The sequence below is a fragment of the Zingiber officinale genome, chromosome 8B (assembly GCF_018446385.1).
Source record: "Zingiber officinale cultivar Zhangliang chromosome 8B, Zo_v1.1, whole genome shotgun sequence".
NCBI classification, from domain to species: domain Eukaryota; kingdom Viridiplantae; phylum Streptophyta; class Magnoliopsida; order Zingiberales; family Zingiberaceae; genus Zingiber; species Zingiber officinale.
The window spans coordinates 108,357,717-108,385,589 of NC_056001.1; the positions used below are offsets into that span (position 1 = coordinate 108,357,717).

Genomic DNA, 27,873 nt, shown 5'->3' on the forward strand with positions numbered 1-27,873 from the left:
TAAAAGGTGCATTTCGTTATCCTTGCGTCATCATTATTACATAAAAGGTTAACTTTTAGCTATATATATAAAAAAAAAGTAGATTCGCTACCTTAGCGGTCCCCTAGTGTCGATCCCATAGATATAGAGGGAGGTTCATGCAGGTACACAGGTCATAGGCGTATGACGGGATAAATCCCAGGTCGTCAGTTCCTATCAAAAGATGGTCATGTTCTTGGGGTCAAAAGTGAAAAAGTTTTCTTTTTTAATACACAATTCGCTTGCTCCAGCACTTCTATTCCCTAAATCAATATAAAAAAAAATAATTCTATCAACTCGTCCTTAAATCAATATGAAAAAAATAAATTACAAATAATTACTCATTCTTAATATAAGTAGCTAAGATATAAAAAATAGACTTGTTCAAATGTGCTAAATTTTGATCTCAACATGGAATCACACAAGAAAGAGGCAAGAGAAGAAGAAGAAGAAAAAAAAAAAGATAGGGTAGATTTAGGGCAGGAGTAAAACGGAAAAACAGATTGGTTTTTTTGGGCATTTTCAAATCAGGAGACTTGTGGATCAATTCTAAAATTTGGGTGTGTTTTTGGTAAATTCCCGTATTATTACTCCAACTTTTAATGAAACTTCGTGCTGCGGCGGTCAAGTATGGGTCCACACGTGCCAACGCGAGGATTGGGATAAGGCTTGTAGGAGAAACGGGTTTCCTTGGCACGTGGCCCACACCGCCGCCTGCATCTTTATCGGCTCCTCCGACCGCCCTCCGCAGCAGCGATGGTACCGAACAAAACCGCCGCTTTCGGGATTTCCACTCCTATGTGAAAGGCGATCTTCCCCGCCGGTTGCTGATTGTTCATGGCGGAGGGTCCCTTCTCTGGGATCCTCGATCTCTTCCTTCTCTCCTCTGCGTGTCTCGAGTTCTGGCCTCTCGACCCGCCGCAGCCCACACTTCGCCGCTCGCTCGCTCCCACGACTCACAGATCGAGGATCTCCTCTCATTACCTGTCGAGGTTATCGGCGGACTGTTTTCTGCTTCCGGTACTGAAGACTCTTTTCCCTTTTGCTTTTTTGCTCTTCTAATCTACCGAGGATCGGAGGTAGCGACCGAAGTTTTGACGCCTTCTATTATTTTTCTCTATGATGTTTCTTTTGGGGCGCTTCCGCTGATGGTTTCGGCAGAGTGTTCCGACGGCAGCGCCGTCTTCAAGTATGGTGATGCTAACGAGGTGAAGCGAGAGGAGGTCGCTGTTTCTGAGAGATCTGTATCTGATAGGGTTGAGGAAATATTGGAGAAAATGGAATCAGAAGAATCCAAGCCGAGTAGTTTCTATGAGGTGAAGCAGGAAACAAGGAAAATATCCGGTCTTCAGCGGGCGCAGGTTTTGGATACGGTGGCGTTGGGTGAAGTAAGAGATGAAGGGTTGGAACTGGTTGATGCGATTGCAAAAACTGAAGTTAGAATCTGTGTGGAGAAGACGACAGTGGTCGGAGAAGCAAAGGTTACCTTCTTGGAGAAGAAGATGCAAAATAGTAACGGAGACATTGAAGCATCCAGGACAGCTGCAGAACCAGACGAAGAAAGTTGTGATGAATCTTTGATTGAAGGTCAGGAAATAATAGCAAACTCTCCAGACTCTAGTAGAAATATCGATGAAGAGTTGAGCCATGACTTCGGACAAGACTATGCTTCCGGGAAACTAAAGGTACTGCAAACTACTGATTTGGAAATTATTGCTTCGCAGGGAAATCAGTTGGTTGAGTCGTCATATGGAAGTTATGATTTGGCTGTTCTGTTGTTGGAAGATCGAGCCTCACGAATAAATGGCAACAAAACAGAGCTGAAATTTTTTGGTGAAAGTGAAACTCCACAGTTCGGTTCTGTTCCGGATGAATCAAAGGATGACCCTGTTGTTGTAACTGCTCTAGGAGAACCACTGGAACCTAGAGAAGAGACAATTTCTGACAAGGATGCGAAGTTTGGTGAAAGCTCCCCCAATGGAATAACCTCTGAAGCAATTCAAGATTTTTGCCAACTAAGTAGTCAAGATGCGGATCACGAAACAAAAGATCATTCTAGTGGTAGAATGCTTCAACATACTGGTGGTACGAAGGTTCTAGAAAAACCAGATTGTCAGAAAGTTGAGCATTTCGAAGCTCAAATTAAACACATTGATGATTCACAAGCTTCTTGTAAATCTGAGGACATCGCAGATGTGGCTTTGGAAGAAATTCCTTCCTGGGAAGATGATTCAGTGGACAGTGATAGCAGTGGAAGTATAATTGAAGTAATCTTCAAGCCATTGATCCTATTTTAGACTTTTTTTAGTAACATACATAACCTGAGAATAGTTGGACACATTTTGTCAAACGATTGTTGAAACATTTGCCCTATGGTTGAGTCAAATATCCTTAACTACTGCTAATCTACCTCTTGATTTGGTCATAACATCCCCCAAGTAATTATTTGCACGACTCATAAGTGTTACTTCTTTGACATTCATTCACTCGACTAATAGGTTATGTAAAACATGTTTGATGAAGTTGGTGGTGAAAGCACAATATATACTAAAAAACTACGGTTAGATGACAGAAGCAAATTGCTGAATAATTTTTTGCTTCCCTTGTTACTAGGCTTGCTTACTTTTTGGTGGTGGTCTTTTCACACACTGAATTTTTAATTTTTTGTAATCTACTGGGACAATTTCTAGCCTTCTTTAACCGAAATTGTTTCCTCTTTTATGCCCACTCTTATATTTTGTCAGCTTACATAGGCGAATTAAAATTGGTTATACATTTACAAAACAAGAGAGTGACTACTTGTCTTACAGAAGTATTAAAAGAATGTTTCTATTGGTAAGCTGAAGTTCATAAAGTGGTCAACAAAGTCAATGACAAATGATTATCTCTGCACATAAGCTTAATTTTGATGATCATTTTGTTTGAAGGATGGAGCTACCGAAGATGGAAAACACCAGGAGAGTAGTGCAGATGAAGGTCCAGATAGGTACAGTAATCTCTTTTCCTTGATGCTGAGTTAAGTACAATGATGTCATAGGTTGCATTTTCATACGTGCATATGTATATCCTTCTTGCAAATACCTTCTGTTGAATGTTTTTTTGTCAATGCATGTTTTGGCTCATGCATAACACTACTTTTATTTCTATCCAGTGCGAACCTGACACCAACAGATTTCCTTTTCTTGTCTTCTGGAGCTGCAATCATACCCCATCCTTCAAAGGTATTGGAACAACCATTGTATGAGTTAAATCCTTTAGAATTGGTCCACTATTGACTGAAATGGTCCGCTATTGACTGAAATGATGAACCATCTACTGGAAAGGAAGTAAAAACTGTTAGGTTGGCAAGTTTTGTCCTCAACGCAATTTAAAATCAGATTCAGACTTCTTCAACTACTCTTCTTGTATTTGGCTCTGTATTTTGTTACTAATGTTTTTTATGAGAGAGATATCTTGAGTGAAGTTGTTGAATCAAACAAATAGTGAACCTTTAATTTCTTTGATACTTGATTCTTTACTGCTTTGAGCTAATCAATGTCATATGACAGGTAATCTATTCTTTTTGCTGTTGATCCATCTCTATCTCTCGGATAACCTGCTATTTTATTCCTCCATCAAAGATTTTTCCAATAATCGAACATTTTGATTCCTGTGTTTGACATATGACCTTTTCATACTAACTGAGTTCCTTGAACACATCTGGTCTTTATACATGAGTACCATGGGTTCAAGTACGAAAGAGCTACTTTCCTTGTTTTTAATTAACTCTCTTCTGAATCTATTAGATCAAAATTGGTGGAAATGATAACAGAAACTTAGGATGTGTTACTGCATTTTCAGCATTTCACTGTTCCGAGTCTTTCTTTCAATTGGCTGTTTTAATTTTGTTATGAAAAATCACAATTTCACAATGTTTGATATATAATGTTTTGGGAACTATTCAAGGTTAGTGATTTAAAATTTTAATTCCAGGCATCGACTGGTGGTGAAGATGCTTACTTTATCTCATTAGATAATTGGTTTGGTGTAGCTGATGGTGTAGGCCAATGGTCCCTAGAAGGTGCTTCCCTTTCTTTGGGCAATTCTTTTTCCTTTGGTTATTCTTGAAGTTCATTATTGTTTAAGCACGCAAACTCCTACAATAATTTATGCATTTTCTTAACCTTATCTTAGTCAAAAATATTATCAATCCAATACTTTGGTGGTTGATATTTGAGGATTGAGTTTGAACCCCAAATGTAGGTCTTTTGCTTTAATCACATAAATACAAGTACCATGTTGTGTTTTTAGTAGTTGTTGATGAATCTTTGAAGTAGTTGCCTTCTCAACAAAGTAGTTTAAGCTTTAGTCAGGTGTGTGGACATGCTTGGATCAACTTATGTAAGTACAACTGATCTTTAATCTGAAGTCACATTGTATTATCCAACTCCTCAAGCTAGAAATTTTTGAAATGCTTTAGCAATTAGCATCTTTGATGCAAGAGAGGCATTTGTTTGGTTATTATTATATTTTTAGGATTTGTAAGCAACAATTTTACTGAGCACTTATTCAGGTTTCTCCCACCCCATACATAGTTAATTCCTCTCCTTACCTGGAAGGATGGTACATGCCTACTGATTTTGGTGGCTTATAGTTCGATGGTAGTCACACCTTAAGATTGCCCTCTATCACAAAATCTGCAATTCCTTTGCTATCATTGGCATCTATACTTCACGTTGGAGTTTTCTTGCAAAAGGAATTACTAAATGGCCATTTCCCTAGGGAAAATGAAAACTTCTACTTACCTGTGTGTGGGTGTTCAATAAAATAGAATTACCATTTACCTAAGGGAATTGCATGAATTGAGTGTAATCGTATACTCCTGGTGATGTTCAATTGAACACCAAATGCTAGTGTTCAATAAATTAACCATATAAATGTTGGGTTATGTGCAAAAATTAAACAATAAAATAAATGCAGCCAGAAAAGGGAACCCACCAGAGATCTAAACGAATTCTAATTATATCATTGGTGTAGAATTTTTTACAACTTGATGCGTAAAACTCTTCTGCGTATTTGGAGAGTTTGGTCGATCTCAGCGCGATCAATACGTTCGCATCTCTAATGGTATCCACTAGAGCACAGCCACCACCTGTCTCACGAGCACAATTGGAGTCTCTCAAAATCACATGCCCGTAGTGCTAGCCACCATGCATATATACAAGTTAAGATAAAACTAAACTTTTAGGGTTATCTTTTCAGATAAGACATGTTCGCCGCCACTAAGACTAATTAAAACGTGGCAGTCTTATTTGATAAGACTTTATAAAACGTGGTTAAGTATTATCTAATAAGACGTAATCTAATAACGTGCCAAGCCAAGTCTTATCTAATAAAAAAAGATAGATTCGCTACCTTATCCAAGTCTTATCTAATAAAACTTTATAAAATGTGGCCAAGTCTTATCTGATAAGACTTTATCTAATAATGTGGTCAAATCTTATCTCCTAAAACATTATCTAATAATGTGGGCTTCATTTGGTTTGGATTTATTTGAAAAATCCAAATAAATATTAGACTAATTATTAATCCAATAAGTTTAAAATCCAATTAGATTAAAGTGGGACTTTGATTATATTCCAATAATCCTCCTCTCAAACAAAAGACCACCATTAATCTAACAAGTTTAAAATCCAAAATTAATTTCAGACTTAAAACTTAGGTCCACTTTATTTTAGTCATACTAAAATAAAATAAACCAAAATTAATGCGCTGTGTGTGTGAGACCCAATAGGTTCTTGTAATGTTGACAGGGACTCTAAAATCACATTCTAAACACACAAGCAATGAGTGACATCTAGCAATGCATCTTTGCTACCCAAGCGATGATAACATCGTATATCTGACCTAACCTGTCAATGACTATTTTATTGTATAACTTAGTCCTTTTGCCTATGATATCTAGATTGATTTACGAGGCATAAATCATGTCATCCTCTCATCTAAATAGACTTAACCAAATAAGTTTAATATCTCATATTATCTTATTTGAGCATGATCATATAAGAATCTACTTAATTAAGGGGTCCATATATCATTTACGTTATATGGAAGGAACAAATTCTATCTACATCACTCACATCCCTCCGTATAACTCATTGCATACCCGGTGAACAACTTTATAATCGACCTTGTTATAGGTGACATTTGTCGATACTAAAGTATGCAACTTCTTATATAGAGAATCGTAGTGAGTTCAAGTTAAAGGACTATCTATACTAATAGTCAATGTTTATGATACTCATATAACACTCCATGAAACATTCTCATGGTGGGTTAGTTCAATATATTTTCTCTAATATATATCTGTGTTAATTTGATATCTTATATTCATGATTCTATCTACATCACTCACATCCCTCCGTATAACTCATTGTATACCCGGTGAACAACTTTATAATCGACCTTGGTGACATTTGTCGATACTAAAGTATGCAACTTCTTATATAGAGAATCGTAGTGAGTTCAAGTTAAAGGACTATCTATACTAATAGTCAATGTTTATGATACTCATATAACACTTCATGAAACATTCTCATGGTGGGTTAGTTCAATATATTTTCTCTAATATATATCTGTGTTAACTTGATATCTTATATTCATGATTCTATTTACATCACTCACATCCCTCTGTATAACTCATTGTATACCCGGTGAACAACTTTATAATCGACCTTGTTATAGGTGACATTTGTCGATACTAAAGTATGCAACTTCTTATATAGAGAATCGTAGTGAGTTCAAGCTAAAGGACTATCTATACTAATAGTCAATGTTTATGATACTCATATAACACTCCATGAAACATTCTCATGGTGGGTTAGTTCAATATATTTTCTCTAATATATATCTGTGTTAACTTGATATCTTATATTCATGATTTGTGAGATTAAGTCATCAGTTAACTTTACAGGTTAGTTTTAATGTATTAATATTACCCTTATATATTAATACTTGACTAGGAATATATATCTATAGCCTCTTGGAATCAATTTAACTAATTGATATGCTATAGAACAGAACCTACCGCTCTAAGGAACAATTGAGAGTAGTGTTCTATATATATCTATAGTCTCTCGCAATCAATTTAACTAATTGATATGCTATAGAACATAACCTACCGCTCTAAGGCATTATTACATTTATTCAAATTTGCACATATATAAATATAATAAACATAAAATGTTGCCTTTTATTAAAATATGATACAATAGAAATATATCAATCATCTCATGATTAGAGTCAGTCACTGAAATATCTAATACCTAGTGATCTAGTGTGATCATCATGTTTCCTCTGTGTCAGAGCCTTAGTTTGTGGGTCAGTAATATTATCTCCTCAATCGATAATCTCTCGAATGAGATGGAACCGAAAAAGTATGTGTTTGGATCACTAATGAGACCTTACTTAGCAAATGCAATAGCCCCGTTATTATCACAATAGAGATCTATTGGTTAGCTATGCTAGGAACTACTCTAAGTTTTGTAATGAACTTTCTGATCCAAACAACCTCTTTTGTTGTATTAGAAGCAGCAGTATACTCAGCCTCTGTGGTAGAATCAGTAACTATGTCTTGCTTTGAACTCTTCCAACGCACACCACTACCATTTAAGCAAAACACATACCTTGACTGCAATCTTGAATCATCCTTGTCAGTTTGGAAGCTTGCATCGCTAACCCTTTATAAGGAACTTCTCCTTGCCTCCATATATCAAGAAATATTCTTGAATTCTTTTCAAGTACTTAACAATATTATTAATATTGATTGTTATCCAATGATTTTCAGTATCTACTCGTTATATTTAATCATACGAGACATGTACATGATATAACATACATGATAGACCCAATAACAGATGCATTAGGAATCTTATCCATGCGATCTCTCTCCTTTGTAGTAGAGGAACATTGAGCCTTGAAAAGGCTCACACCATGTGATATTGGCAAGAATCCTCGATTAGAATTTTGCATAACAAAACGATTAAGCACTTTGTCAATATATGTACTTTGACCTAGGCCAAACAATTTGTTAGATATATCTCTATAGATCTTAATGCCTAAAATATAGGCAGCTTTACCTAAGTCTTTCAGAAATAATTTCCAAGCCAAGTTTTTACATACTGTAGGACATGGACATCTTTTCCAATGAGAAGTATATCATTTACATACAAAATGAGAAAGCTACCGTGCTCCCACTAATTTTTTTGTAGACACAAGGTTCATCTTTGTTCATAATGAAATCAAACATTTTTATCGCATTATGGAATTGAAGATTCTAGCTTCTAGAAGCTTGCTTTAATCCAAAAATGGACTTATGCAACTTACATACCTTTTTAGCATTCTTTGGATCAACAAAATCCTCAGATCGTGTCATCTACACATCCTTGAGTAGATTCCTATTGAGGAATGCAATGTTGGCATCGATATGCCAAATCTCATAATCATGGTAAACTGCAATAGCAAGTAAGATCTGAATAGATTTAAACATCACAATTGGTGAAAAGGTTCATCATAGTCTATGCCATGAATTTGCTTGAATACTTTAACTACCAGTCGCCTTTTAAAGGTATACACATTACCATGTCGATTTTCTTCTTGAAAACCCATTTACACCTAATGGGATTTATCCTTTCATGTGAGTCAACCAAAGTATATACTTTTGGCATACATGGATTTCATTTCAGATCTCATGACCTTTAGCCATTTCTCAGAATCTAGGCTCATAACAGCTTCTTGATAGAATGTAGGCTCATTCAGATTAATAAGTATTACATCATCGTGGTCAGATAAGAGAAGTGAATATTTCTAGGTAGACAACGTATCCTATCATATCTACGTAGAGCTTGTTCTACTTGAATAGGTTCCACAATTTCTTATGGCGCAACAAGTTCATGATCCACATCTTGTGGTGCCTGTTCAGGTTCTATCAAAGTACTAGTGCTAATTTGTGCATCTCGAATTTTTTCAAGATCTTTTCTCCCTCTAGTTTCTCTAAAAATAAATTCTCTTTCTAGAAAAACACCATTTCTAGCAACAAACACTTTGTCTTGTGTGGGATTGTAAAAGTAATATCCCTCTGTTTCTTTGGGATATCCTACATAGTAGCACTTATCGGATTTAAGTCCTAATTTCTCTGAAACTTGACATTTAACGTAAGCCTTATAACCCTAAATCTTCATAAAAGATATTTTGGAACTTTTCTCAGTCCATATCTCATATGCTGTCTTTGTAACCGCCTTAGATGGAACACGATTAATAGTGAAAACAACAGTTGCTAGAGCATGTCTCCAGACAAAAGAAGATAGATCTGCATGATCTCATATGGTGTCTTTGTAACTGCCTTAGATGGAACCGGGTTAATAGTGAAAGCAGTAGTTTCTAGAGCATGTCTCCTGAAGAAGAAAGATCACTCATCATTGATCGTACCATATCTAATAAAGTGTGATTCCTCCTTTCTGATACACCATTCCATTGCTGTGATCTAGGTGGAGTGAATTGGGATATGATCTCAAACTCAACAGATGATCATGAAATTCATGGCTTAAGTACCACCTCGATTTAATCAAAGTATCTTAATACATTTTCCAAGTTGGTTTTGTACTTCATTCTTGAATTCTTTGAACTTTTCAAAGGATTTTGACTTGTGTTTCATTAAATACACCGCTATATAATACTGGTAGTCTCCTCTAGCTATTGTATTGAAAGGACCACATACATCACTATGTATAAGTCCTGACAATTTATTAGCTTGTTCGTTTTCTCCATAAAAGGAGTTTTAGTCATCTTGCGACAAGACTCGCATACCTCATATGTTTCAAAATCAAATGAGTCTAAAAGTCCATTCTTATGTAGTTTAAATATGTGTTTCTCATTTATGTGGCCCAAGCGACAGGGCTAGATATATGTTTGGTTTAAATCATTGGATTTTAATCGTTTTACATTTATGTTATAAATTGAGTTTTCAAGATCTAGAACGTAAAATCCATTTATTAATTATGTACTATAATAGAACATATCATTTAAATAAATAGAATAACATATTGTAAATAAAAAATCTTTCTTGTCCAAACAAGAAATAGAAATAATGTTTCTAGTTAAAGTAGACATATAATAATAATTCTCAAGTTTTGAAACAAGCCTAGGAAAAGATAAAAAATAAGATCCTACCGCTATAGCAGCAACTCTTACTCCATTGCCAACTCGTAGATCTACTTCGCCCTTTATCAACGATCTACTCTTTTTTAGATCCTGCACATTAGTACAAATGTGAGAAGCACATCCGATATCTAATACTTATAATGAAAAAATAGATAGATTAACTTCTATAACATAAATACCTGAGGCGAACTTTCTTTTTTCTTCTTTAATTCCTCTAGGTATCCTTTGTAGTTCCTTTTCCAATGTCTGGTCAAATCACAGTGGAAGATCCTTAGCCAACCCACCTTTGGATTTCAATGTAGAAGACTTTGCCTTGCCTTTCGTTTAGATCTTACCCTTACCTTTGGGCATGTGTTTTCCTTTACCCGTTTGTACCATCAATATGGTATTGAGCATAATCTTCTTAAGATTCAGTTCAGTATAACATGTTTAACATACGAGGCAACGACTTGTCAATTGCATTTATGTTGTAATTCATGACAAATTGACTATATCTTTCATGCAATGATTGCAAAATTAAGTCGCCAACTCTTGGTCCAATAGCCCAGCTTGTCAAGGTTCTCAACATAACCAATCATCCAATCATCTTAAGAACATGAGTTCCTACTGGGCTTTTTTCTGTCATCTTGCATGAAAATAAGTCTTTTGATACTTCAAACCTCTCATGTCTTGCCTGCTCTTGATATAGCTGTTTTAAATGTTCAACCATATTATAAACATCTATGTTCTCGTGTTGCTTCTGAAAGTCAGAGTTCATAGTGGCAAGCATAAGACATGATATATCTAATGTATCATCTTGATGCTTTTTATAATCATCCTTATTAGTACGAGAGACATTAGAAGCAGGTGGTTCAAGAATGGACTACCCTAGAACATATAGTTTTCTTTCTTTCTTGAGGACAATCCTCAAATTTCTGCACTAGAATTTAGCTCCATGAAGCTTGCCCTTCTCAAGGATAGATCACAGTGATAGGGTATTTGATGTATTTACCGACATGGTAATCTACAACAATAATAAATGCAGAAAATAAATATCATATTTAAAATTCACTTAATCAGGTCTTTAATTAAATGATTCTTACACTAAATTATAAGGCTGTGTAGAGCAAGTCATGGATGTGAGTAAACATAGTTTACTCACACTACTAACCCCATACTCAATACAGATTAGGAGTTAGTCATGGATGTGGTTAAACATAGTGTACCTACACTACTAGTCTTAATATAGATTAAATTTTAGTAGCCCAAGATTCATATTTTATCTTATTTTTAGTTAACTTTGGCTAATCGCCCAAGACTTGGCTATTTAGGTAGGTAACTTCTACCAATTACATCTAATATAACTTGATCCGGCGGTAAAAATCCGGAACCCCATAAGGAGTCAACGCTGAGGGGAGGTCACAAGGTCCAATGGCTCGCCGGAAAAGGGCGAGCCGACCGGACTCAGAAGAAAGGAAAATCTGATAGTAAAAGGCACCCTGGTAGGGACCAGGGGTCCGACGCTCAAATAAAGCAGTGCGTAATGACCGAGCGGAAGGAGGTGCCGCCCGGACGGCGCAAAGAATCAAGACCGCCCGGACGACGTTCATCGCCCGCTCGGCGGGCCGGGCACCCTAGTCAGACGGTGGGTAAAAGACGGGGACATCTTCTGACAGCCGTCAAGTCGTATGGCTGTGCCATACTTCTAGTCTGACAACGGGTGGTCCTGCCGTCCCATCAAAGAACATGCTCGGACTGTGGCAGCATGGTGTCAGGTAAGCTCTCTGACAAGTGCATACCGTGGTATGGGTTGCTGACACGTACGCACCTCGGTGGGCGTGCATCGGTTCCTTCTCCGTCTTATATAAAGAGGCTATTACTTCGCCAAAGGTACGCAGAATACGAATTTGGCAGCCACTTTCTCCAACACTTACCTGACTTGAGCGTCGGAGGACCGTCGCCGGGACACCCCTCCCGGCTCGGTTTTGTTGCAGGTTCGCCGGAGCACTCGAGGATCCAGCAGAGAGCGCCACGTGCCCAGCATCCGCTGACTCTTGATTCGGACAGGATCAAATTGGCGCCGTCTGTGGGAACGCTCCTGCATCCGATCGGAGACAATGGACGAGGCTGGACGACAACACACGGTGACGCTTTCAGCAGAAGAACTCGATGCTCTGGTCGAGATGAAGGCCGCCAAACTCATGGAGCAAAAACAAAAAGCATCCGCCGAGCGGGCGGAGCAACAAGCAACATCTGCGTCTGGTGGCCGAGCGGAAGCACCTCCAGCCACCGTCGCATTCCATCGGGCCTTATTTCGCACCCCTGAAGCCATACCAGCCCGAAGAGATAGAGGATCTTTCTCAGATGAAATGCCAAGGACGACAGGAAAGGGAAAGCTCCCCGAGCGGACTCCTCCCGAGCGGATCAATCGCCAATTTTCGGAGGCTATCCTACGAGACCCTCTGCCCAAGCACTACGTGCCTCCGACGATCGGCGAATACAATGGAACAACAGACCCGGATGATCATCTGGGTAAGTTCGATAACACAGCCACGCTCAATACACGGATGGAGTAAAGTGTAGAGTCTTCCTTACCACCCTCTCGGGATCGGCTCAACGGTGGTTTCGGAGGTTGCCGGACGGATCCATCACGAGCTTCAAGGAATTCCGAACGGCCTTCCTCCACCACTTCGCCAGTAGTCGGCGTTATCAAAAGACAAGTGTCAGCTTATTCGCCATCAAGCAAGAGCCGAGAGAATCGCTTCGAGGTTATATTCAGCGATTCAACCAAGTGGCGATGGATATCCCCACGGCCACATCGGAGACGATGATGAATGCCTTCACGCAAGGCCTCGTGGATGGGGACTTCTTCCTCATCCGAAAGCCGCCCGAGATTATGATCACATGTTACATCGGCCAACGAATATATAAATGTGGAAGAAGCGCAAGCCGCCCGGAAAAAGGAAACGCGAGCATATGCTCATGCCGAGCGGAAACAGACACCGCTCAGCACCACCCAGAGGACCGAGGGTCAAGCAATCCGATCCCCCCATACCACGTCACAAGTGGTCGGCCCAAGCCAAAGAAGAGGTGGACCCCTATGTTCTACAAATTCCACCGACGGACACGCACAACACGAGGGATTGCGAAGCCTTCCCTTTGTGTCCAATCCTGTTCTGAAAGCCGAACGACGGTCGCCTCCCATCGACGTGAGATGTAGGACTCATGAAGTGACCGGACCCGCACCGAGGGGCGACATCACAGACACCCGATCGGCACCGATCCCCAAGGCGGGAGACGCCGGACGTCCCGAGAACAGTCACGACCGTCCGCTCGGGAGGAGGAAAATAAGAACAATACTTCCCGAGGCGAGATCAACATTATTGCTGGTGGGCCGACCGAGGAGATTCCAACCGAGCCGTAAAGGCGTCCGGCAGATCCACGCTACCGGCCAAGAGCGGCAAGTGGACCGAAATCACTTTCGACCGGGGACTTGAAGGAGTAAAGTGCCCCACGACGACGCTTGCTCATTAAAGCGAGAATAGCAAATTACACCATTCATCAGTATATTTGTTGACACAGGAGCTCTCAACATCATATTCAAGAAGGCTCGATCACCGCAAATAGATCGAGCCGAGCCCCATGACGACCCCGCCTACGGGTTTACGGCAACGGTTCACCGGACAACCGGCTAGCCACCTCACCGGGAGAAGAGCCGCCAGAGGACAAGGACAATAAACTGTGGTGGTCGACTCTCCTCATCCTACAACGCCATTTTGGGACGACGACCGGCGAATTCCGAGCGGTTGTCTCAACCTTCCACCAAAAGATAAAGTTCTCCGTGGAGGACAAAGTAGGAGAAGTGCGGGAGATCAGCTAGCAGCTCGGCGGTGCTATATAGAGATGATCCGAGCAGAAGCTTGTCCGCTCGGAAGGCGCCCCGAATTGAGGTACACGCCATAACCGAGAAACCTCCTGCTTTAATTTATGATGAAAAGGAGGAAGTCCAGATCCATCCGACCCGATCGGAGGCCACGACTTTTATCGCCTCGATCCGGAAGAAGAGCAGAAGGAGAAGCCGATTCAATGCCTCCAACGAAATCATGATGTCTTCGTCTGTCGACACATGAATTACCCGGAATTTCCCAAGCCTTGGCACAAGATGAATTGCATGTCCGACCGGACGCCCGGACAAAAGAAAAGGGACTTTAGCGCGAAGAAAGCCTTATCAGAGGTGGAAAAACTTCAAGGCCGCCACATACGCGAGGTGCGCTCCCGGCCGGCCAACGTAGTCTTGGTCTCCAAGCCGGCAAGTGGAGGGTCCGCATCGACTTTCGAGATTTGAACAAGGCATGCCCCAAGGATTTTTATCCTCTGCCCTGGATAGATCTGGTGGACTCCACGGCCTACTGCGAATTAATTTGCATGCTTGACGCTACCAAGGATATCATCAAGTACCGCCCGGGAAGATCAAGAGAAAGTAAGCTTCATAATCACGACACATATTGTTACAATGTGATGCCGTTCGGATCAAGAATGCCGGAGCCACCTATCAACGCTTGATGAACAAGGTGTTCAAGGAGCGGATCGGTGGAAGTTTATGTGGACTACATTCTTATCAAATCCGTCCGAGCGGCCGATCTTTTCAAGGATATGGAAGAAGCCTTCCGCTACGCAAATACGGAGTCAAACTAAATCCCAAAAGTGCTTGTTCGAGCAAAGGGCGTTTCTGGGGTATATAGTGACCGAGCGGGAATCGAAGCAAATCCCAGCAAGATTAAAGCACTGCAAGACATGCCGCCCCAAGAAATACAAGAGAAGTGCAAAGGTTGACCGGTCGGATAACCGCTTCATCGAGATTCATCTCCGTAATCACGACCGAGCCTGCCATTCTTCAAGATCTCGCAAGGCTACTAAATTCTGGGATGAAGAATGTGACCGAGCATTCAAGAGTCAAGACATATCTTAATTTCTACCAGTGTTAGCTGCCTCGGGGTGAGTCACTTTATATGATCCGTCGTCAATCGAGTACTTGTAGGCTCAAGACTTGTAAGGGCGAACCACAAGAACAAATGTGTATTTTCTAAGCCACATTTTAAAAGATGATCTCGCTACACCGGGCTCAAGAAGTTGGGCTTTGCTTTAGTTCTAGCCGCGCTACCGCGACCGTATTTTTGCTCATACCATTATTGTCCTGACGAACAGTCCACTTGGAAGAGTGTCATGAATCCGTAAGCCCGGACGGCTTATCAAGTGGACGACAGTTAAGTGAATTTGACATCCAATATCAGCCCGCTCGGCGATTAAAGCCCAATCCTTGGCTTTGTGACCGAGTGCAAAAGCCGAGCCGAAGCTATGTGGAGAATATATGTGGATGGATCCTCCACTCGGCTTGGAAGTGGGATCGAATATTACTACTCTCACCTCGGGAAGAAAAGATGCACCTATCCGTCCGGCTAGATTACAAAGCTACTAACAATGAGCAGAGTATGAGGCCCTCATAGCCGGATTACAGGCAAACACGGCATGTGGGAGCAGGTCGGTGACACTCTATTCGATTCGCAATCAAAGAACTTTCCCAAGACCTTTGAAATCAACGTGTTCGCTCAAACTCTACTGAGGCCTTCAAAACTCAAAGCTACTTTCCGAGAGGTGCTTATTCGGAAGATCCCAGGAGAACCAGGCGTCCGATGAGTTAGCCAAACTCGCGAGCTCAATAACGCCGGTCGCCATTCAGCAACCAAAAAAAACTGCTGGTGGCGCATGTCGACCGGATGCAAGGCCTCGCTTTCTAAGTGACCGGAGGACACCTATTATAGAATTCCTCCGTCGGCACCACACCATCCAATGAATATGCAGCCCGACTCCTCGGAAGAAGAGCCGGTTGGTTCACACAAGAAAGCTTTCTCGCGCCCTTTGTTGAAATGGTAAGCTCGGAGGACTCAACTTACATCCTCCGAAGTACATCAAGGATCATGCGGGGTCATCCGGGCGGACGATCATTAGCTAAGAAGATCCTGCTAGCTGGATACTTTTGGCCGACCTTACAAATAGACGTCGCTCAAACAGTATCTACATGCCTTTCGTGCCAGTAGTATCACAACTTCTCCCACCGACCGGCAGAGGAGATGAAGGCATCAACCGTCTCATGTCCGTTCGATCATCGGGAATGGATAATTTCCGATGGCGAACGGGCAGAGGAAATTTTTACTAGTGGCGGTAGACTATTTCTCCAAGTGGGTGGAGGCCGAGTCGCAAAGATCACTGAACAAATGGTTAAAAATTCATCGGCAACACATCATTTGTCGGTTCGAGATCCCTCGCCGACTAGTGTCGGACAACGGGCGGCAGTGGAAGATGTTAGAGGATCGCAAAAGCTACGATTGAGCAACATTTCACGTCCGTGGCCTATCCTCGAGCAACGGCTGTCAAGTCGCCAACCGAAATTCTTCAGACATGCGCGGCTCGACCATTTGGGAGGGAGTTGGCCGGATGAAGTGCCGAGCGCGTCTTGTGGGCCATCCGAACGACGCCAAAAGAAGGAAAGGAGTCACACCGTTCCATTTGGTATACGGCGGTGAGGTAGTCATTCCCGTCGAAGTCGGCGTTGAGTCACCCGGATCCGGAGCTATGATGATGACAACGCCGAACGAAGAAACATGGAGCTGGACTTTGTAGAAGAGGAGAGGGCAAAGGCGTCCGTTTGGCTGATGGCATACCGTCAGCGGATGAAGCAAAACTACAACCGGCGCGTAATTCCTAGATCGTTCCAAGTCGGCGATCTTGTCTGGAAGAAAGTCAAGCCGGTCGGCGACGTCGGCAAGCTTGAAGCCCTTTCAAAATCATCGAAAAGCTCCGCTCGGGCGCGTATTATCTGGAGGACGAGGACGGACGGCAGCTAGATAGGCCGTGGAGCGCGAACCACCTCCAGCCTTACCGGGCAGGGTGAAAGGTGTATCACTGTAGATCACCCTGTGTATTTCATTTTTCGACTAAATACTTGAAATGCAGAGATGAAAAGTCAAAAGAGCGAATATAAGGCATTATCATCGTAAACAGAAGGCTATAAACCTCCAGGCCGACGAGCACCGTCGTTAAAGATCGAGAGCCGCGCCGATCGGCTATAAACATCCGCGCCGACGAGCACCGTCGTTAAAGATCGAGAGCCGCGCCGATCGGCTATAAACATCCGCGCCGACGAGCACCGTCGTTAAAGATCGAGAGCCGCGCCGATCGGCTATAAACCTCCAGGCCGACGAGCACCGTCGTTAAAGATCGAGAGCCGCGCCGATCGGCTATAAACCTCCAGGCCGACGAGCACCATCGTTAAAGATCGGGAGCTGCGCCGATCGGCTATAAACCTCCAGGCCGACGAGCACCGTCGTTAAAGATCGAGAGCCGCGCCGATCGGCTATAAACATCCGCGCCGACGAGCACCGTCGTTAAATATCAAGAGACGAGCAAAGGATGGTTAATCGGAATTAAAGAGGCAAACAAGTTTGCGCGCTGAGCGGTTGATCAGGCGCGTAATGAGACATTGAAGATAATTCGTTTGTCTGGCATAGCGAGGTGCCGAGCGGAATGGTTATAAAGAATACTTAGTAAGTTCTTGCCACAATAAAAGGTGAAAGGAACAGAAGATCATCTATTACGCAAGCTAAAAAAGTCATTACAGAGATAGTCCGGGCCGAACGGCTGGAATACAAAAAAGTTTATAAAAACGCTCCTCAGACATCAAAATCAAAGAGAGCGTCGGGGATGGTGTCCATCACGCTCGCTATATCTTCGGGGGGGATGGTCAACTCGGCAGACAAGTGACCTTTGGTCTTTAGATATCCCACCGCCGCCTTGATCGCCTCCTCGAACGTGAGGGATATCTTGTCAGTGAACTTCTCTCCGAAGTCCTCCGAACAAAGGAACGCTTTCCTCACCTCGTCAGAGCGGGCCGACTCCCCCTCCTGGTATTCCTTGAGCGCGGCATGGGCGGCATCGCTGGCGGCTTGGAGCTCGGCCAGATCTCCGTCGAATCTTTGGAGATCCGCCGAGCGGCCCTCCTTCTCGGCGGCCAACAGGGCGTCCAAGTCTTTGATGCGTTGTTCCAACCCCCTGATCTCCACCTTCATACGGTCCATATCATTGATGGCCTGTTGCTTCCGAGTGGTCGCCGTTTTGAGCTCCTTCTCTCGTTGCTTGATCATCGTTTCGAGCCGAACGACTTTGCTCGCCAAATCGTTAGCCCTTTTCCGTTCGGCATCTAGCGATTTTTTGGCCTTCGCCAGAGCGGCAGCCGACTGCCCGTTACCCCCAACGGTTTTTTGTTTTTTCAAATCGTCCTCCAGCTCGGCCAATCGATTGCTAATAGCGATCTGCTCCACCCAGTTCTACCAACAAATGTCCACAGGTTAGAAACCTAATTCGAATATGCAAATAAAGAAAAGGAGAGCATACCCCGGTGGTCTGTTGAAGGTTGCTATCGCCGAGCTGCCCGGGAGTCATCTTAGCTATGCGACGCCGAGCATCTAGCCAAGCTTGGGCAAGAGGGCCCGTCAGAGTAATCTGCTGCTCGGGGACCACTGGCCGATCGGCAGCAGCCATGTACGCCTCTGAGGGGAGGCGCAGAACGGTCTTTATCAAGTTTTGGCCGCTCGGCTCGCTCTGAGAATCAGCGGCCTTATCGGACGGCCCACCGGCAGAAGAGGAGGGAAGCTCACCTATACGCCTGATACGGCGCAAAGTTCTGGAAGGGCTGGACAGCGGCACCTCCGAGCTGGCCCTCGGAGAGCCCTGAGGAGTTGGGGTACTCTCGAGGGAAACCGTCCCGGATAGCGCCGGTGCGCCCGCGCTCCGCTCGGGCAGTGGCTCATCAAGATTAGAGGCAGGGGCAGAGGCAGGGGCAGATTCTGGTTTTCGGCGCTTCCGAGTGCGTAGCGGCACATCATCGGCCGAACGGCCCCCTACCTCAGCCTCGGTAGGAGGTTCCAGGTCACCCGCGGCCTCATTGTGAAAGGCAGGGACATCTGAGGCTTCGGGGACAGTTGGTGCCCCCTCACTTTCTCCACCGGTCGGATCGGATGGAGCAAGGCCCCGCTCGGCGGCCTCCTTGTTCGTCACCTCCTCAACTGAGCTTTCGATTTGGAGTCTATGGATAGATGGCAGTGCAAAAAATAAATCAGTTAGAACAAAACAAATGGAAAGATAAGGAAACTTACTCATGTCAGAGGGCGATCGGGATAAGATGTCAATATATGCATTACTCCCGAAGGAGCATCTCGTCAATACGATAATACTGACCGACTAGCTGTCTACCGCATGGAGATAGTCCGCGCCACCTCTAAACTTGTCGAGCTCCGGTTGCGCTGGCCACTTGGTGCGGAAAGTCGGCCGCTCCGGAAAACGTATATAGAAAAATGCTCCTTCCAATGTTTGTTGAGCTCGATATGATCAAAAAGCACGAAGCCTATCCTAGACTGGAAAATAAAGGTACCCCACTCGGCTTGCTTGGGATAGTAAAAGTAATGGAATATTTTTGGGTCCAAGGGGATGTTGTTCAGCTTGAACAAAACTATCACTCCGCTCAGCAGCCTAATAGAGTTGGGAACTACCTGGCCGAGCGGAATGCGGAAATAGTTGCAGACTTCTAAGAAAAATTTGTGAGGTGGAAAACGCAGTCCGGCCAGAAATTGGTCTCGGAAGAAAAGCACTGTGCCGGACGGCGGTGCATGAGGCCGATCGGCTGGTGTGGCTAACACTATTTGGTGGTCGGTCGGCAGGTCATAAGTCCGGACGAGACGCAAGGCGTCTTCCTCATCAAAACGACTCTCCATGGTCGTGTACCATAGACCTGGAGCTCCGCCAGTCGACTGTGAAGTGCTAGTCATGGTCAAGGGACGAGAATATAGGATGCCGAGGGAAGGGGTGAGCAAAGAAGGGAGAAGAAGCCGATTGAAGGAAACGGGTAATAAAAAGAAGAAAGCGCTGGGAACAAGAGAAAAGGCCTTACAAACAAAGAAGATGATCGACGAAGGGCCGAGGTTTGCCGAAGAGTTGAGGGGCGAGGTTGCCGGAAGAGAATACGAGCAGAGAAGAGCCGGAGAAGAATGAAGCAGCGAGGCGGCGGCGGAAGCGGAGCCGCAAGCTTTATATGGCCGCCCGGAAGCAACCTCCACCGTCCGATCCAGGTCGTCGATATCGAGGTTGTCATCGGATCGTCCGTTTCAAACGGCGGCTGTCCCATCGGAAGTGACGTAACCGCCATACTCTGACAAATGTACGGTCGCCACGTGTCAGCCGGGTACTAGCCGCATTTAATGAGCTCCCCTTACCTCGCGCAGAGCACGTGATGGGTAGTATGGGAGAACAACGGACATCGATTCCCAGAAAATACAAGGCATGGACAAAGTATCGCCGGACAGACAGATATCGCCGCACGGATGAACATCTTTATGCCTGGCCGAGCGGCCTAAGGCAATGATCATTGTTCGACAGATCGGCAGTCCAGTCAGTCAGACTTTGCCTCCTTCGACTAGACTCGAGAGGAAGGCAAGTGATCCGGCGGTAAAAATCCGGAACCCCATAAGGAGTCAACGCTGATGGGAGGTCACAAGGTCCAATGGCTCGCCGGAAAAGGGCGAGCCGACCGGACTCAGAAGAAAGGAAAATCTGATAGTAAAAGGCACCCTGGTAGGGACCAGGGGTCCGACGCTCAAATAAAGCAGTGCGTAATGACCGAGCGGAAGGAGGTGCCGCCCGGACGGCACAAAGAATCAAGACCGCCCGGACGACGTTCATCGCCCGCCGCGGGCCGCACCCTAGTCGACAAAGGTAAAAGACGGGACATCTTCTCGACAACACAAGTCGTATGGCCGCCATACTTAGTCTGACAACGGGTGGTCCTGCCGTCTCATCAAAGAACATGCTCGGACTGTGGCAGCATGGTGTCAGGTAAGCTCTCTGACAAGTGCATACCGTGGTATGGGTTGCTGACACGTACGCACCTCGGTGGGCGTGCATCGGTTCCTTCTCCTTCTTATATAAAGAGGCTATTACTTCGCCAAAGGTACGCAGAATACGAATTTGGCAGCCACTTTCTCCAACACTTACCTGACTTGAGCGTCGGAGGACCGTCGCCGGGACACCCCTCCCGGCTCGGTTTTGTTGCAGGTTCGCCGGAGCACTCGAGGATCCAGCAGAGAGCGCCACGTGCCCAGCATCCGCTGACTGGGACCACTGGCCGATCGGCAGCAGCCATGTACGCCTCTGAGGGAAGGCGCAGAACGGTCTTTATCAAGTTTTGGCCGCTCGGCTCGCTCTGAGAATCAGCGGCCTTATCGGACGGCCCACCGGCAGAAGAGGAGGGAAGCTCACCTATACGCCTGATACGGCGCAAAGTTCTGGAAGGGCTGGACGGCGGCACCTCCGAGCTGGCCCTCGGAGAGCCCTGAGGAGTTGGGGTACTCTCGAGGGAAACCGTCCCGGATAGCGCCGGTGCTCCCGCGCTCCGCTCGGGCAGTGGCTCATCAAGATTAGAGGCAGGGGCAGAGGCAGGGGCAGATTCTGGTTTTCGGCGCTTCCGAGTGCGTAGCGGCACATCATCGGCCGAACGACGTAGGAGGTTCCAGTCACCCGCGGCCTCATTGTGAAAGGCGGGGACATCCGAGGCTTGGGACAGTTGGTGCCCCTCACTTTCTCCACCGGTCGGATCGGATGGAGCAAGGCCCCGGCGGCCTCCTTGTTCGTCACCTCCTCAATCTGAGCAGCTTTTAGTTTGAGCTTCTCGGTCGCCTTAGCACACCATAAACCAGTTAGAACAAAACAAATGGGAAGATAAGGAAACTTACTCATGTTGCAGGGCAGAGCTGGGATAGAAGACAAGCCGAATATACGCATTACTCCGGAAGGAGCATCTCGTCAATATGATAGCGCTGACCGACTAGCCGTTCACTGCATGGAGATAATCCGCGTCACCTCTAAACTCGCCGAGCTCCGGTTGCGCGGGCATAGCCGTCTGCCACTTGGTGCGGAAAGTCGGCCGCTCGGGAAACGTATATAGAAAAAATGCTCCTTCCAATGTTTGTTGGAGCTCGGCATATGATCAAAAAGCACGAAGCCTATCCTAGACTGGAAAACAAAGGTACCCCACTCGGCTTGCTTGGGATAGTAAAAGTAATGGAATATTTTTGGGTCCAAGGGGATGTTGTTCACCTTGAACAAAACTATCACTCCGCTCAGCAGCCTAATAGAGTTGGGAACTACGCCGAGCGGAATGCGGAAATAGTTGCAAACTTCTAAGAAAAATTTGTGAGGTGGAAAACGCATCCGGCCGGAATTGGTCTCGGAAGAAGAAACAGTGCCGGACGGAGGCGTGAGGCCGATCATGGTGTGGCTAACACTATTTGGTGGTCGGTCGGTAGGTCATATGCGTCTTCCTCATCAAAACGGCTCTCCATGGTCGTGTACCATAGACCTGGAGCTCAGCCAGTCGGCTGTGAAGTGCGAGTCAGGGTCAAGGGACGAGAATATAGGATGCCGAGGGAAGGGGTGAGCAAAGAAGGGAGAAGAAGCCGATTGAAGGAAACGGGTAACAAAAAGAAGAAAGCGCTGGGAACAAGAGAAAAGGCCTTACAAACAAAGAAGATGATCGACGAAGGGCCGAGGTTTGCCGAAGAGTTGAGGGGCGAGGTCCCGGAAGAGAATACGAGCAGAGAAGAGCCGGAGAAGAATGAAGCAGCGAGGCGGCGGCGGAAGCGGAGCCGCAAGCTTTATATGGCCGCCCGGAAGCAACCTCCACCGTCCGATATCGAGGTTGTCATCGGATCGTCCGTTTCAAACGGCGGCTGTCCCATCGGAAGTGACGTAACCGCCATACTCTGACAAATGTACGGTCGCCACGTGTCAGCCGGGTACTAGCCGCATTTAATGAGCTCCCCTTACCTCGCGCAGAGCACGTGATGGGTAGTATGGGAGAACAACGGACATCGATTCCCAGAAAATACAAGGCATGGACAAAGTATCGCCGGATAGACGGATATCGCCGCACGGATGAGCATCTTTGCCTCGCCGAGCGGCCTAAGGCAATGATCATTGTTCGACAGATCGGCAGTCCGGTCTTCCTTCGACTAGACTCGAGAGGAAGGCAAGTGATCCGCGGTAAAATCCGGAACCCCATAAGGAGTCAACGCCGAGGGAGGTCACAAGTCCAATGGCTCGCCGGAAAAGGGCGAGCCGACCGGACTCAGAAAGGAAAATTGAAAAGTAGCGACCGAGTGATCAAGAAGTCGAGCGGTGCAAAGCGAATGACCGAGCGGAAGGAGGTGCCGACCGGACGGCGCAAAGAATCAAGCCCGTCCGCCCGGCAGGTCGGGCGTCCTAGTCCGACGGTGGGTAAAAGACGGGACATCTTCCGTCAAGTCGTATGGTTGTGCCATACTTCTAGTCTGACAACGGGTGGTCCTGCCGTCCCATCAAAGAACATGCTCGGACTGTGGCAGCATGGTGTCAGGTAAGCTCTCTGACAAGTGCATACCGTGGTATGGGTTGCTGACACGTACGCACCTCGGTGGGCGTGTATCGGTTCCTTCTCCGTCTTATATAAAGAGGCTATTACTTCGCCAAAGGTACGCAGAATACGAATTTGGCAGCCACTTTCTCCAACACTTACCTGACTTGAGCGTCGGAGGACCGTCGCCGGGACACCCCTCCCGGCTCGGTTTTGTTGCAGGTTCGCCGGAGCACTCGAGGATCCAGCAGAGAGCGCCACGTGCCCAGCATCCGCTGACTCTTGATTCGGACAGGATCATAACTCTTGAATAATTAGGTGAACAACACAATTTGTTTTTTTGCCCATCTAATAGTGCATATCCTAATTTATGCCTCTAATTTCTCAATCTTATTGAGATAACTTAGTTAAGTCATGCCCCATGTTTGATAACCTGGATATCATATCACATTCTACCAAGATAAATAGAGACACTTTACTTTGGTAAACATGTCTACTATCGATTAAGGTCGTAATGAGTATCAAACTTTAGTAGGTAATTTATATTGACTTAATTATAGTAATTTAACAATTTAACATGCATCATATATGTTACATAAACATGACATATATCAACATATATTGCATAGGCAAAAAATAAATGTGACATTGTTATGGCCCATTTCATACGAACTTTTCAAGACAATGAGAGGTTCGAAAGGTCAACCTAAGGAAATTGCATCTTCTCAGTTGACAACCCAAGGGAACTACATCTTCTTCTAGTGCTTCCTTGGTTTGCATGTGTTGGTCTCATTCTCCTCAATTACAACTCTGTAGTCTAGTACTATACTAGCACTATTCTAATTTGTACATTACAATTAAAGGAAATCTCGAGTTACATTTGAGAGGAGTTAGATGAGAAGAGAACTTTTACAACTAGAGAGATGAAGATAAAAGGCACAACACGCCGTATTAATTTTTACAACAAACACACACAATCCAATCATATCAGGTAAAAGGTCATTACCATGCACCATGTCATACATCACATGTATCAATCTTATAACATTATTTTATTATGATTCCAATTAATGATTTATGTGGCGAAAACATATGGGATCCTAGGGGCAACACCCCTAGCGAGGACAAGGAGCACTTTCCCTTGGATATTAACAATCGAATTTCACAAACTGTTCATAACAGTTTAATCCATTATTGTAATCAAATCACAATATCGATTATTAACTGAAAGATTAATATCTCACAATTTGTTCACAAAAGATTATCGTAGAAATATCAATAGTCATAAAATCGCCATTGTTTGATTAGCCGAATGAAATCAGAATATAACATTCATATTATTGAATTAACATGAAGCTACAATCACTCAGTTTCAAACTAGATTAATCAAAAACCCTATAAAATCGAAACACTCGAAATACCCATAAATCATTCGTCTAATCATAATAAACATGTCATTTTATATCAGATATAAAAACAAACACTAAAACGATGTAATTGAATTCACAAGTGACTCTTTGGATTTTGTATAATAATTAAACAAAAAAATAAACACATCGGAAAAGGGAACTTGTCAGATATCCAAGCAAATTCTAATTACAGCGTATAATTTTTTACTTGACCTCTTGATGCGTAAAACTCTTTTGCGTATCTGGAGAGTTTGGTCGATCTTAGCATGATTAGTATATTCACGCTTCTAACGGTATCCACACGAGCACAACCGTCCTCCGTCTCACAAGCATAATTGGAATCTCTCAAAATCACATGCTTTAGTGCCAGCTACCATGCATATATATAAGTTAAGATAAAACCCTAACTTTTAGGCTTATTTTTTCAGATAAGACATATTCACTGCCACTAAGTCTTATCTAATAAGATTTATTAAAACGTGGTCAAGTCTTATCTGATAAGACTTTATAAAATGTGGCCAAGTCTTATCTGATAGCCAAGACAAGTCTTATCTAAGTCTTATCTAATAAGACTTTATAAAACATGGTCAAGTCTTATCTGATAAGATTTTATCAAATAATGTGGTAAAATCTTATCTACTAAAATATTATCTAATAATATGAGCTTCATTTGGTTTGGGTTTATTTGAAAAACCCAAATAAATATGAGACTAACTATTAATCCAATAAGTTTAAGATCCAATTAGATTAACCCATATATCCAATTAGATCAAAGTGGAACTTTCATTGTATTCCAACAATAAAACCCGTGCATATTGCATGGTTTCCACAAGTAACCCAAAATGCTTGGTTACTTAGGTTATCTCACCTTGTCATAAACCTAGGGACTCTCTCTCTTATGTGCCTTGCTATTAAAATTTTCACTGTAAAAGAGGGAGGTGCCTAAGCCTCTCAAAATAAAGAATATTAATCAAATACTTCAACAAAAGGGAAATATGATCAGTAAACTTAATTTTGTAAGCACATCTTCACAAAATGTTGAACTTGGTCTATAGTCCTCTCGTGATTCTATTATGGTTTATAATCCCTTCTTTCTTTTTGTTTTATTATTAGAGAGTTCTGTACATGCTTAAGGCATTATAGGATAACAATTCCATAAAATTTGCTGAACTTTCTGTGAACATGTTAAACCACATCTTTCTAACATTATCTACATGTAAAAGATAGGGGCAGAAAACACTAATGTTGTCTTACTTGTGTCCTCATTATTATGTTTCCTTGCAATCTTATGTTTAGGAATCAATGCTGGGCTATATGCCAGAGAACTGATGGAGAATTGTCAGAGATTTGTCTCTAAATATGAAGGATGTAATCCAAATGAAATTCTAGTCAAAAGTGCTGCTGAAGCGAGTTCTCCAGGCTCCTCAACAGTTTTGGTTGGTTATTTTGATGGACAGGTGCATTTTTTGGGGCCTTTTGGAGTATTTATTTTGTCAAAATTTGGTATCGATCAGGATCAACATGAGAAACTCTTTTAACATTCAATTTTATATATGTTATATAGGTTCTTCATGTTGCCAACATTGGAGATTCTGGATTCATTTTGATAAGAAATGGCACTGTTTTCAGAAAATCCACTCCAATGGTTTATGGTTTCAACTTCCCTTTGCAGATTGAGAGGGGAGAAGATCCTTCAAAGTACATCGAGGTAATAATTTCTTTCTTCCCCTTTCAACTACCATCAACCATGAATCCTAAATCCTAATCCATTGGTTTCATCTTCTTGACTTGTAGACCTACAAAATTGGCTTGTGTGAAGGCGACGTTATTGTGACCGCAACCGATGGCCTATTCGACAATCTATATGAGCAAGAAATAGTAGCCATTGTGTCCAAATCTCTGCAAGCAAGTCTGAAGCCAAGGGTGAGATCCTAACAATTAATGAACTTACAAAAATAAGAAACTTTTCGTGTTCAACTTTTCATATATTTACGATGATGCTTTTCGATATTTTCAGGAGATTGCAGAATACCTGGCGACGAGGGCACAGGAAGTAGGGAGATCAGCATCGGGCAGGAGTCCATTTGCAGATGCAGCTCTTGTATCTGGATATCCTACGTTCACAGGAGGCAAACTTGATGATGTAACTGTCATAGTTTCCATTGTTCAGAGAACCAACTGATTCAAGTCATCTTTGAGAGTCCCCATTTCTGTAATACTCAGCCTATCCAGAGAAGAGATTGACTCCTATGTAATTATGAATTTTGAGCTGGTGTAGTATCATCTATTGGTTCGAGTTGTGAAAATGAGCTTTCTTATGTAATTATGAATTTTGAGTTGGTGCAAGAACTGACTAATATTCTTTTTCTCGTGCGTCTGTTGTACTTGATTATTGAAAAATAATGTATGGATGTATTCAAAGAAGAGTGGTTTTGATGTAATGGTAAAATTATTACTATATGATTTGGAGATAATGTGTCTTGTGGAAATAATTTCTCATATATCAATAGATCTAATATGATTTGATCTACATGTTGTACATTATTGAAAAATAATGTGTGTATTCAAAGAAGAGAAGTCATGATAAAATTATTGCTACTAGATTTGGAGTTATGAGTTTGAAGTGTGGATAGAGGATCTTAGGCCACGGGTGACGTCAAGGTCAGCAGTCAAGATAAAAGTCAACGGTCATCATCTCGGTTCGGCTGTGACTAGCATGGCTTAACAGTAGGGGATGAGGGGTGAGCGGTTTTCGCCTCAGTCGAGCGGGAAGCA

The 27,873-nt window shown here is 43.4% G+C and overlaps 1 protein-coding gene across 1 annotated transcript; it reads left to right on the top strand.

The window, feature by feature from the left end:
- Positions 1 to 620: 620 nt before the first annotated feature.
- Positions 621 to 27,572, top strand: LOC122014157. Its single transcript, XM_042570337.1, has 9 exons — positions 621 to 1,038; positions 1,180 to 2,285; positions 2,946 to 3,004; positions 3,170 to 3,239; positions 3,991 to 4,078; positions 26,395 to 26,555; positions 26,663 to 26,806; positions 26,893 to 27,021; positions 27,116 to 27,572. Exons 1-9 carry the CDS (start codon positions 621 to 623, stop codon positions 27,278 to 27,280), a joined length of 2,340 nt encoding a protein of 779 aa, XP_042426271.1. The 3' UTR covers positions 27,281 to 27,572.
- The last annotated feature ends 301 nt before the right edge of the window (positions 27,573 to 27,873 follow it).